The following is a 12,701-nucleotide window of genomic DNA, read 5'->3' as shown; positions in this document are numbered from 1 at the left end:
TTTGAGACAGAGTCTTAGCTACATAGCCCACACTGCCCCCACACTCGCAACAATCCTCCTGCCTCAACCTCCCAAGAGCTGAGATTACAGGCATCACCACACATGGCTTCATCCTTGTGCCATTTTTTAAAGAGAAAAATATGGGTGACGGGAAGGTCTCAAAATGATCTTTTAAATCAAAACCATTACCAAGGATGTGACTACAGAGGATGTGCAGGGTGTTCTGGACCAGAAGCAAATGCAGAAAACCCCCAGGGCGTGCACATAGCAGGTTGGGAGCTTGGGGATCTCTCCGCAGCGTTATCCTGATGCCGTACAACCCTTTTCTCTCCTCTTTTTACCACTTGTATCCAGAGGGGACTGTGGGCAGCCGGCATGCATGTTAGAATGAAGTTCAGAGCAGAACATCCGGGCAACAAGGCTGCCAAACGCAGGGAATCCCTTCCTGGGCCCCCGAAGGCTGACAGCCTGGGTCTGGCCTCAGTGAGGCTCCTCCATGCCTGCTGAAGACGGCCAAGCTGAATCATCATTCCCAGCAGGAGGGAAATACATGAAACCACACCCAACTCCCCAGACCTCAACTCAAGTCATGCATTCATCCCGTGAGCTGACATGGTAGCACATGTGTGTGTTCCCAGCTCCTCAGGAGGCTGAGGCAGGAGGATCACAAGTTAGAGTTCAGTCTGGGCAGCTTAGGCCCTGACTCAAAATTAGAAACAAAAGGACTGGGGTTGTTGCTTGGTGGTACAGCATGTGCTTAGCATGCATGTGTGAGGGCCTGGGTTCAGTCAGTAATGAAGAAAACAGAAGTCAGCCCTTGTGCAGCAGACAGATTAAGGAACAGAGAAAACTAGCGTGGACAGGGGCTTCAGAGCACCTGCTGCGTCCCATTCTCCTCCCTGCTGTCAGCAGCTGGGGTGAGGCCATTGTCTGGGGGCCACGGTGCCCTTGGTCTCCCTTGGGGACAGAGTAGGACCTGCAGCACCAGGATGGATGGGTTCAGCTTCCTTCCCAAGGTCACTCTCAGGGCAGAGCTCCCTGCAGATCCCGAAAAGCCCCAAGGGAGCCACCAAGGCAGGGCGGGCCCTGGCCTGGCCTGCTTGTGGCATTGGGTGATCCCAGGTGGGATGCCTGCCCTGCTAAACCTGCAGGGGACGAGGGAGCCACTGAGGTCGCAGGCTGGTGGGGGTGGACACGACTCTCCACGCAGCTGACCCTGGGCTTTGGACAGGAGGCACCCAGCTCCACACCAGGGCCAAGCCCAGCCCAGAGGGTTGCTGGGCACTGTGGGCTGCGGGGCATTTTTTGTTACATCAGTCTGTGGCTTCTCTCACCAGGTTGCAGAAGGGACCTGGGCCAGGCCACAAATGTGCCAGACACAGGGTCTGGGGATGAACAGGGAGAGTGAGGCCTTGTCCTTTGTCGGCCTTCCTTTTCTTCCTCCCTCCCTGGCTCCCTCCCTTCCTCCCCCTTCTTCTCCCGAGGAGAGCCTGTTACCCTTTCCAAGCACTGACACCTCTTGCTTCACCAACCACAGTCCCTCAAAGGATAGGCTCAGAAAGTGGTCCAGCCTGCTCGGGGCCTGGCCATGAGAAGGGCAGGGCTTTCCTGCCGCAGGGCCCCGCTGCCTTCCATGCTTCTCCCAACAAGATGAGGAGGGGCCTGCGCGCAGCCTCCCCACCCAAGCCCCAGCATGCAGCTGCTGTTTGCAGCCAGATCTTAGCGGGGACCCACCTTGGCCTCCTATGGCTCCTGACCAAGAGGGGCCAAGGTCCCTGCATCCCTCTCCTGAGCAGGAAAGTGTCACTGTCATTAGTGAAGTAAGACTGTTAGGGAAGCGTAATCTTATTGTGCAAAAGCCAACACAAAATTATTTTAATTTTTTTAAAGTGGCAGCACTTTTTTTTAATGTGCTTAGTACAGGGTCGACAGGGTCTCACTACGCAGATCAGACTAGTAGTGATCCTCCTGTTTTCAGCCTCCCAAGCACTGGGATTACTGTGTCACCCTGTCTAGTCTCAATCACCATCTCAGCACACCCCGGTACACTAAGGATGGAACACTGGTTCCTGCATCTGCTTAAGCAGTCACTTTAATCCACTGAGCTATCTGGCTGGCCCAATTATTTTAATTTTGTCATAATTATTCATATTGCTACAACAAAACACTAATACTTAGAAAACAAAACAAACTAAATAATATACAAGGTGAGGGCCAGCCAGATAGCTCAGTGAATTAAAGCATCTGCTTAGGCAGAGCGCAGAGACCAGGGTTCAATCCCCAGCATGCCATGCCGGCCCCTCCCCAGGGGTGTGCTGAGACTGGGCCTGGTGGCACAAGCCTGTAATCCCAGTGCTTGGGAGGCTGAAAACAGGAGGATCACCGTGAGTCCCGGTTTACGTAGTGAGATCCTGTAGACCCCATAGACTCTGTCCTAAAAAAAAGAAAATACACAAGGCACCAAAGGAAAAGGCCTCCAGGCCCCCACCTTGGTCCCACAGCCCGAAGGAGAAAGTAAAAGTTCAAGTATTCTAGAAACGGTATGTTCCCATGCAAACCTATGTAGTCTACTTTAAAAATAAAACAAGCCAGCCATGGTGACAATGCCTGGAATTCCAGCTCCAAGAGCCTGAGTAGGAGCGTCACAAGTTCAAGCCCAGCCCCGGCCAATTTAGTGACTTAGTAAGATCCTGTATCAAAATTCTAAAAGGTAGGGGCTGTAGCTAAGTGTCCCTTTCCAGCCCCCAGAGGGAGTATTTCCGGAGGTGAGGCGGGCGGGTGAGGAGGTGAGCTTCTGCCACCTTCCGGGATGTGGGTGTGGATCTGGGAGAGGAGCCAGGGGAGGGGGGTGGCAGGTAAAGGGCCTGTGGCAGACAGAGCTGGGGCTGTTCCTCCGCCCTTACCCTGACAGGCTGCACCTCAGCCTTAAAATACTCAAGGGACTATGGCCAGAAGCCTCAGGACCTTATACTCAGCTTCAAAGATTCAAAGTGTGTTTTTGTCTCCCAAATCGAGGCTCTAGATTGTTTCTAGAAGGTTGGCTATAGGCCTGAAGGGTGTCAGCACAACAGGGACTTAGAAAAGGGGTCAGCCAAGGACACTGTACAGCGTGGATTCTGTCCCCAGAGCCCTGCTGGAAGTGAGGGCAGAAGGGCAGTCTCACCACACCAGGTGAGGAGCTGGTGGGGACAGAAAGACCAGGGTGCAAGGGTGGGCACAACGGATAAATGACTCATCTGTCTCACCTCAGGAGAGCCAGCTGCTGTCCTGATAAGACAGCTGTTTGCCCAGATAAATTAGTTTGCTTTAATTTTCTAAAGCAAACAGTGGAGTTATTTCTTGGGTTATTGTCTTAGCTTCCTGTGTGAGAATTTTCTGGAAGAGGCCAGAAGTCTCCTCGGTGGGGCAGTCTCAGGGCCCTGCTCCGGCTGCAGCCAGTGAGGGGAGATTCAGGAGCCACGTGGTATCTTGAGTCTCAGGGACAGAGACTCAGCCTGTGTTCTTGAGGAGTGGGTGACAGGGCAGGAAGTTGTGAGGCAAAAACTCTGGAACAAAGCAGAACCCAAATGGGCTGCCATAGACAGGCCACAGGGAGGCCCAGGCTTGGGAGCTGGAAGGGGCTGGGAAATAAGCAGCTGGGTGTGGGCTCGCCAGCGGAGACATAGCTTGGCACCACGTAGGAGGAGCCTCCAATACCGCAGACCTGCTCCTGGCCTTAATCCAGACACTGGCTGGAGGTGGTAGCACATGCCGGCCATCCTAGCGCTTGGGGAGGCTGCAGCAGGAGGATTTCAAGATTAAGCCCAGCCTGGGCAATGAAGCAACTTAGCAAGTCTGCCTCAAAATACAATTTAATTTAACTTCTGAAAAGGCCAGAAGCCAGGCACAGTGGTACATAACCAGCATTTGGGAGGTTGAGGCAGGAGGATCCCCACAAGTTCAAGACCACCCTGGGCTACATAGCAAGTTCAAACCCGGCCTGGACTACAGAGTGAGACCCTGTCTCAAAAAAACAAAATCAAAAAAAAAAAAAAAGGGCTGGAGTTGTAACTTAGTGCAAAGGCCCTGAGATCACTCCCCGCAGTAGTGAAAAAAATCCCAATACTGGTTGTCTTAGTTACTTTTCCCATTGCTGGGACAAAATACCAAATACCTGTAAGTCAAAGAAGGAAAGGTTTATGGAACTCACAGCTGCTAGAGGCTTCAGTCCATCTTTAGCTGGCTCAAGCAAGGACGGCATCACAAAGGACACGCCATCCAGGGAGAGGGGAGGACAGTGGCAATCAGCAGCTGCGGTGGCAAGCCTGCCTTCCCTGTTACCCAAGCAGCCCCAGTGGAGCCACACCCAGAACTGCACCAATCCCGGGTACCACACACCCAGAACCCAGTACCACAGCCCTAGATCCAGCCAGCTCCACAAGGCCCCCGTGAGCACGTGAGGCTTTGGGGGACAGGCAGATCCAGGCCACAGCACTGGGCCTGGACGTTTCAGTGTCCCAGGCTGCCTGGTTTCTAATCTCTGCTCCTTTTTGTGTCCTGTCACCTCTGCCTGTCTCTGCTGGGGCCACACAGCCTTACGGGTGTGGGCCCTTTAAGCCCTTCCCCAGCAAGTCCAGCACAGCAGAGACCACTCAGGCCACCTAGAGGAGACTAGGTTGGACTAGAAGACAAGAAAATATAAATCTAGGAGGTGGCAAGAAAACGAGAAATGGCCTGGCCAAGACACCAGGGATAAAAATACACAGGGAAGAGCCCAGGACCTCAGAGAACACAGGATGGGAGGGCGGTCAATGCGCACATCTGGTCCTGCTGGTGCATCCTTGCGAGAGGTCCGATCTGGGGCTGGGTCACTATCCGGCTGCCTGGGGACAGGTCCAGGGCCCCTGCCCCAGCCTCTTCCTTGCCCCGCCTTGGGTTCACGGTGCCTGCTACTCCCACCAGTACACACACGGCCACTGTCTGTGTCCCTGTAGGTTCACACGGGAGGCGGCCCGGGACTGCAAGGTGCTGGGGCAGCACATCCCCGCCGGTGCTGTGCTGGAGGTGGCTGTGGGCGCCCTGCACCACGACCCAGAGCTCTGGCCACATCCTGACACCTTCAACCCTGAAAGGTAAGCACTGTCCAGACTGCATTCCGAGTGTGCACTGGAAAGCGACAAAGGCACGCTTCACTAGTGTCACAGAAGAGACTTCCCTACAGCCTCAGTCCCCAAGGCCCCGAAGACCCAGACACCCCTCCTTTCACCCCCGCGAGGATCTGAGCTGGTGATCTAAGATGTCTCCACCTCGGCTTCTCTGTGCTCCCCCAGGGGCATTGGCCAGGTGGCCACGACGTCCACACCTTTCATGTCTGCTCCTAAACCCAGGGCAAACCACTGGGATCCCGTGGGCAGCAGGGCTCAATAAATATACCCCAGCAGCTCCTAGCAATAGCACCAAGGAAGCAGAGCTGCTGTATGGTATGGCCCCCGCACAGAAGAAAGTCCGCGGATGCCAACAACAGAACACACGTGGCCCATACCGCTGTCTGGTAACAGCTGCAACGAGGCCAATCATAGTCTTGTGTTGGAGCTTCCTCTCAGGCTTGGCCAGCATGGCTCAGAGGTGGCGGCACAGGCAGGATGAGCCCTCCCAGGAGGGGTGGCCAAGGCCTAGAGCTGCCCGCCCAAGGCAGTGATGTCACCAGGACACTGCGGCTGCGGTGCAGGGCTGTGCTGCGCTGCGCAAGCCCAGGGGCTTGGACTGGCACTTGGGTTCCACTGAGGCTCAAGTTTTGGACTCACTAAGGACACTGAGGTCCTAAGGAGTTGGGATGGCGCTGCTGACATCCAGATGCTGAGGATCAGCAGTGGCCTCAGGCAGTTCAGCCCAGGAAACACAAGTGGGACCACATGCTGGGACATGTAGCACCAGCTCCTGGAGACCAGAGGGCCATCCCACAGGACACAGGGTTCTATGACTGTAGTGGGTTTAAGCCCTCCTGGGACCAAGGATCTGAGGAAGCACGGAACCTCAGGTGGAAGGGAGTGGGCATCCCGGGCCAACATGACCTTCCTCTGGACCCCAGGTTCACGGCTGAGGCACAACGGCAGCGGCAGCCCTTTACCTATCTGCCATTTGGTGCCGGGCCCCGCAGCTGCCTGGGGGTGCGGCTGGGGCTGCTGGAGGTCAAGCTGACACTGCTCCAGATCCTGAGCCAGTTCCGCTTTGATGCCTGCTCCCAGACTCAGGTAAGGGCTGAGGCTCTGGGACAGGAGCCACCCCAATTCCTAGAGGGGTCTCAGGCTCTGCATGGGGCCTGGGGCCACACTGTTAACCTCCTGGGGTCCTGGTTTGGTGATCTGTGAAGTGGGATCATGTGAATAATGCCAATGCCCTCTAAGCTGGGCATGGTGGCACACACCTGTAATCCCCAGCAGTCAGGAGGCTGAGGCAGGAGGATTGCTGTGAGTTCCAGACCAGCTTGGGCTACATAGTGGGTTCAAGGCCTGCCTGAACTTTAAGAGGGAGATCCTGTCTCAACCCCCCACCCCCAGCCCCACTACACACAGCCCTCCACCTCCTAGTGTGGCAAAACTGACAGGGACAGTAAACCATGGCAAATGCTAAACCCCAGGGCCAGCTTCACGTCTTCTGCAATGTGTGTTTGGCACGGTTTGGGGTGCATATCTTGTTCTCCAGAAGCTGGGGACACCCCTTCTGGCTCCTTCTGGTCCCCATAGGTTTCCTGCTTAGAGAGGAGGTGGAGGGGCTCCAACTGCTTTGAGGATGCTCCCAGCCACCACAGCCTTGCCACCCGTTCCCCACAATGTGGTCATGCCACACCTTCATTCCTGAGGTCCCAGAGAGGCGCACAGACCCTCCCTCGCCCAGACATCGGGGCTCTCCTGAAGCCTTACCTTGTTTCTGCACCACGACCCCCTCAGACCACAGGCTTCACCCCAAAGCTGGGTTCTACTGATCCCATCTTCAGATGACCCTGTGTTCAGGGAGGGTAAGTCACGTGCCTGAGGTCACATAGTCTGACTGCAGACCAGGGACACCATGACAGACAGGGATGGTTCTAGATTCAGAAACTGGTAGTGCCTGTGACGAACAGAGGAAGCATGGCTTGGAGTGGGAAAGTATAGGGACCACAAGGGAAGATACTCACAAGTGACAGGCAGGGCTGAGCAAGGAAGAGACAAAGCAAGAGAGGACAAGGAAGGGCAGGGGGAAGCACCTCCTCTGACGGGTGTCAGACCACCATCTTCTACACGGCTATACCCAACCCCCCAGCAGCAGAAGAGCCAGCTAACCCCAGGAGAGCTGCTAAACTCCAGGTGGCACGAGCCATGCATGCCCCCACCCCACAGGGCTCCTTCCTCTCACCTCAGAAGCCATCCTTCCCACCCCCTGCCCCTCCCCAGTCCATCCTCTAAGGGGTCTGTCCATTCACAGGGCCTCATCCATCCCTACCCCCACGCAGGCCAGCTCCTCCAGGAGGCCCTCCCTCATTTCACCATCCCCACTCCCCTCTCCTTTGCAGCGTATGCTGTGCCTCTGGCCCCATGTGGATATGCACATTTAATTATAACCAAATCCAGTCAAAGCCTCAGGCCACCCTGCCCAGGGACAGGCCATCTGCCTTCTTCACATGCACCTTGCCAGTTGTCTGATGTAACCCACAAGCGCCTCTGAAAATGCCCCCGGGGCCCTGATCCTGTCCCCTGGCTGTTCCTTCACTCAGCCACTATACTGCCACCTGCCATGCACTCTTAACTCTCTCACTTGTCTTCCCAGTCCACAGACATTGTGGCCTCTGCCTTTGAGGCTGGCCATGGGAGGCCAGACCAGAGTGCCTGTGAGCAGGCCATGGCATGGGGTCGCCCTCCGCAGAGGGCAGTGGAAGCCGGGGACAGCGGGAGGCAAATGGCAGAGAATTTGACTGCGTCGTGGCAGTCGTGGGGCCTCCCTGAGCCTCTGGGGTTCTCATCCAGCCTTCTTGGATAAACAATTGCAGCCCAGGTGCCCTTCAAAGGGCCTTTATTAACCCCGTTCAGCTGGGGACCCCATGCCCTTCCTGGAGATGGCTCTGCTGGCTTCTCAAGGAGCTGTGTCCTCCTCTGCCCACTCCTTGCTGGGCTCTGGTCAGCCCCCAGATTCCCACAGACCCTGCCTCAGGCTCTGAGGAATCCTCCCTATGGGTTTGGTTGATTCTATGTTAATGTCCTCTATTTTAGGTACCTCTGCAGCTAGAATCCACATCTGCTTTAGGTCCCCGAAACAGCATCTACATCAAGCTCGTGCCGCGCTGATGCAGCAGGAGCTGGGGAGAGCAGCAGGCTGTGCACAGTGTCAGTGCTGCAAGGGCTCCCAGGATTCCTGGTGTGCTTGCAGCTAAGGGCGTACCGATGAGACCTCTAAATGCTTAATAAACATGTATCACACTCAATGTTGACGCTGCTAGTGACATTGCCATTGACCTAAGACAGGCAAAATGGCCAAGAATGTGTTTCTTAAAGTCCTGGCCTTAGGACATTTGGGACACGCAGGCGGCCACCATCTTCACACACAGCCAACGTGCTGGTGTCACTGGGCTCTTGGCTAGCTTTTCCTCACCCTGGTTAAGCCCACAGTTCACACCCAATATCAGATGTGGAGCAGGAAAACTAGGCCCAAGACCACACTGGCTGGGCTGGCCCTAGAGCCACCTGGGTCCTCGCGTTCTGTCCCCCATGCACAGCGCCCCCCATCTCGGCACAGAGGTCCGGGGAGTTCCAACCCCCACTCCTTCCTTCACAGGGCCTACCCTGTTCCCATACCTGCCCACCTTGGTCCTGCCCCTTTGCCAATTGCTCCCACCTTGCTTTTTCAAAGGTCCTCACATTCACCAGTCCCTGTGGCCTTCACAGCTGCCTGCCTCAGGTCATCCCTCCACCCACACTGCACATGCACACACACATAGAAAGCAGCAGGCAAAAGATGATCAAGAATATACTTGGAGAGTTGGGCAGGCTGGGGGAGGGACGGACATGTGGCTGGCCACAGCCCACTCATTTAGCCTGGCCCTGGCCTGGCTGTGAAAGGTTTCCAGTCACTGAGGATGGGAAGAGGATCTGAACACACAGGACACAACTGACACCAGCATTGAGTGCATCTCCTTGGGTGTCTGCTCATCTATGTGCCCAACTCTATGAGCGTGTTCTAGGGTGAGGCTGGGCCCTGTGAGCTGCGAGCGAGTTGGGGGAGAGAGAATGCAAATATATAGCTCACAAACTTGAGAATTTTTTTTTTTTTTTTGGCTGGCTCAGGCTGCCTTAAAGGCGGGTCTCATAAGGCAGATGGAGGTGGGGATCAAACTGTGGCATCCTGTGCTTGACTGCATCTGCTTGAGCAGGCACTTCAACGACTGAGCTAACCAGCAGGCCCAAATCACAAACTTGAGCAGACAGATTGCTAGGGCTTCTAGCAAGGCCTTAAAAGAGGACCTAGATGGCCACATGTGGTGGTGCAAGCCTGTAATCCCAGCACCTCGCAGGCTGAGGCACCACAAATTTAAGGCCAGCCTAAACTGTGCAAACTCTGTTCTCCCCAAAATGAGGGGGAACACCATGCAGGAGGACCAACCTGCAGCTTTCTGATAAATCCCCATGATGCCCACGACAGTCCTGCTCCCCCTCCTGCTGTGCTCTGCATTGTTTGTGCTCCTGGTCCAGGCTGAACCCCCCACACCCCAGGCGACAGCACTGCACCCGAGGTGACCAGTGGGTCAAGGCTGCCAGTGAGGAAAGCATTCGCTAGAAACCCGGGTGCAGGCACCTCGGCCTCGGCACCAGCACTAGCACCAGGAACAGCAGCACATGCCTGTCGTTGCCCAGCCACCCCACAGGTGATGCTATCTACAGCAGCCCAAGGGCAGACACCCTAACCCAGAGCAGTGCCTGGTCCCCAGCGGAGCTCAGGCCACAGGCGCTGAAGGAGAGCTGCAGGCATTCCCACTCTAGATAAATATGTTTATTTCATATCTCATGTGACATCTGCAGCACAAGAGCTCAGTCTTCCCAGACACAAGGGTGCCCACACTGGGGACATGGACCGGGTTCCCAAGGCACTCGTCCACCTCTCCTGCCAACATGGTCCTGCCGGCCCCTAGCACTAGGGAAACCAGCAGGGACTCAATGACACCATATGGCTGCTACCTGCCCTGATGACCTGGCACAGCCAGTCAGTGCCAAGGCCCGGGCAGCCGCAGAACTGGACTCCCCCCATCACGCCACTGCGCCACACTGATGAGGGGCACGAGGCCCTGAACATGGAGTCACTGCAGACACAGAAACCGTTAAGCATTAAAACAAATACATAAAACAGTGTCTTGAAACTGCCTGCTGCAACAGGCAGCAAAGAGCGGAAAGTGCAGCATTAAGACGCAATTAAAAAGCAAGCGGGACACGCCGGGCTCACCTGCAATCAGTATGGTGAGTCCACAGATGAACGCCAAAGTCACCTAAAAGTAGAATCTGATACCCGCAAGGATTAAGAATGCAGCCTCATTGAGAAGCCAACATTAAACAACAGTCCATTAAAAGTTTTCTTAAGAAAAAAAAAAAAAAATCCCACAGCACTTCCCTGCCTGCTGGCTGCATTCACTGCCGACTACCAAAGAGGGAGCCCAGCGCTGCCACCAGCACAGAGCCCCCAGAGGGGGTGGGGGCAGCAGCTGTGGGCGGCAGCTTAGGGGAGGTAGAGTACTGAATGAGGTACTCGGGGTAGGCCTGGTGCTTCTCAAAGACTACAAAGATGCTCGGGTCGGACACACTGTTTACGCAGCTGTCGTAGAAGGCACTACCCTGCCCTTCCTTGGCAGGGGGGCGGACCAAGGAGGGGTTGCCCCTGACAAAGTCACCCACTAGCACCCGTGCCAGGAACATCATCTGGATGTGACCGTCGGACTTGCAGTAGTGGTGGGAATACGCGGCATCCCGGGCGAAGTAGCTCCCTGAAACGATAAGCACAGGCTCTGCCAGGCACCAGGACAGGCCAGCAGCCAGGCAGGACAGGTGGACACTGCCTCTGCTGTCCTGCTGTCTCCCCACAGAGGAGTGTTGGTACCACCACCCCCCTTCTGCACAGCGGCAGAGGCGGCCTCCCCTCAGAGGAGGCCCCTCAGTGCTCAGCTTCTTAGCCTGTGCCTGTTTCCTCAGCTGTGACAGGGATGCTCCACCAAGCTCAGGGGTCAGCGTGGCGAGAGACCAGGAGCCCACTCTCAGGCATGATGTGGGCACCTGCGGCCCAGCCTGTAGTACTCCCAACCTTCTCACAAGGGGACTGGGCTACAAGGTGCCCCTGCAGGCTGGCAGTGCAAGTGCCAACCCCAACTCTTGTCCCACCTGATCCCACAACTGTGACCCATCAGACAGAAACTATCCCCAGGGGACTGTGAACTGTGATATAGACAGCAGCTTATGATGTTTCTACCTATGGTGGCCACGCTGCCTAGAGAGGAAGTGTTACAGGAAGAGGGGACACCATGTACCCACCTCCTGGCACAGCCTCACAAAACACACAGAAAGATGATCCAACTAGTAGGGTACAATGTTACACTGACAAGCACGGCAAAAGGCATGCAGTTACTTCACGTGATTATTTTTGCAGCTCTCTATGGGTTTGAAATTATTTACAAATAAAGCTTAAAGTAACTGAGAGGAAAACATGTGGTTTACCTAACAGCTAGAATGACTTCTGTGCGGATGCACATAACTGTCTGGGCCTCCAAGGACACTGTGAAGGCACAGTCCGGGGACCACAGCAGACCTGGGAAGTGGCCCCTTTCCTCTTCCTACTGGGTCCTACCTGCCCAAGCCTTCACCCTGAGGGCTGGCAGCCTTGGCCTGGGCTCCTGAGGTCTTGCTGAGGGTCTCTCCTTAAAGTACGGATGCTCCCTCAGAAGTGTCCCCAAGGGCCAGCCTGGCAGGACCAGAAGCCAAGTCACCTTACCTTTGCCATAGGAGGTGCCATGAAGACCACAGATACGCCAGTCAAAGTTCTGTTGGCAGATGGCATCCACAAAGCTGGTGGCAGTGCCATGGAACAGCTGCCGCTCGTCCACTTCCTTCCCCTCCTTCTGCTTCTGCATCTGCCCCTTTTGCCTGCAATTGCAGGACACTTGATAAAAAGGAGGGTCCTGGCCACCCAGTCAGCTGACTGGACTTGCAGAAGTGCATTCTGCTGAAGGAACAGGCACACTGCATGGTCGGGCCCCGGAGGCTGCAGCCACAGGCCCAGGAATGAGGCGGCAGTGCTGAAGAGAAGGGCTGTGGCCCCTGGGCTCCTGGGACAGCCGCATTCCCTGCTCCTGAGCAACTGGGCCCTGGCCCCTGCTCACCCCCCACTACTGGGATCCACCCTCCAGAACCCCGATGGGGAGTTTCCCCTCATGGGAGAAGTGCCAGGGCCAGAGCCAAGAGAACCAGGCCACAAGCACTGAGCCAGGCCTGCTCCCTGGCCATGGCCTCACTCCTGAGCCCAGGGCACTGCTGGGCTGCCCTGTCCTATCCTGTCCATCTTTAGGGAGCAGGATGGACAAGGATACAGGCTCTCAGCCCCCAGTCATGACAGGAGCCACCTAAGCTCAGGAAGCTTGCATCTGCTCAAATACACACACCCCCGGGGGGGGGGGGGGGGGGGGGGGGAGGGGAGGTAGTGGGGACACAGGCTCCAGA

General features: G+C 55.9%; 2 protein-coding genes across 2 annotated transcripts in view; one reads left to right on the top strand and one right to left on the bottom strand.

The window, feature by feature from the left end:
* Tbxas1 (thromboxane A synthase 1) overlaps positions 1–8,534 on the top strand; it is a 204,968-nt gene extending 196,434 nt beyond the window's left edge. Inside the window, exons 11-13 of the mRNA XM_004629042.2 lie at positions 4,974–5,111; positions 6,068–6,230; positions 8,223–8,534. Coding sequence (XP_004629099.1) covers positions 4,974–5,111; positions 6,068–6,230; positions 8,223–8,297 — 376 coding nt within the window. The 3' untranslated portion in view covers positions 8,298–8,534. The remainder of the gene's footprint in view (positions 1–4,973; positions 5,112–6,067; positions 6,231–8,222) is intronic.
* A 1,447-nt stretch (positions 8,535–9,981) lies between these two features.
* Parp12 (poly(ADP-ribose) polymerase family member 12) overlaps positions 9,982–12,701 on the bottom strand; it is a gene marked incomplete at its 5' end in the record, with an annotated part of 35,327 nt that continues 32,607 nt past the window's right edge. The window contains 2 exons of the mRNA XM_004629137.2: positions 9,982–10,978; positions 11,977–12,128. Coding sequence (XP_004629194.1) covers positions 10,626–10,978; positions 11,977–12,128 — 505 coding nt within the window. The remainder of the gene's footprint in view (positions 10,979–11,976; positions 12,129–12,701) is intronic.

The sequence above is a fragment of the Octodon degus genome, unplaced genomic scaffold (genome assembly GCF_000260255.1).
Source record: "Octodon degus isolate 3935 unplaced genomic scaffold, OctDeg1.0 scaffold00027, whole genome shotgun sequence".
NCBI classification, from domain to species: domain Eukaryota; kingdom Metazoa; phylum Chordata; class Mammalia; order Rodentia; family Octodontidae; genus Octodon; species Octodon degus.
Note: the sequence above shows the minus strand (reverse complement) of the source record. Positions and strands in the feature narration are given on the sequence as shown.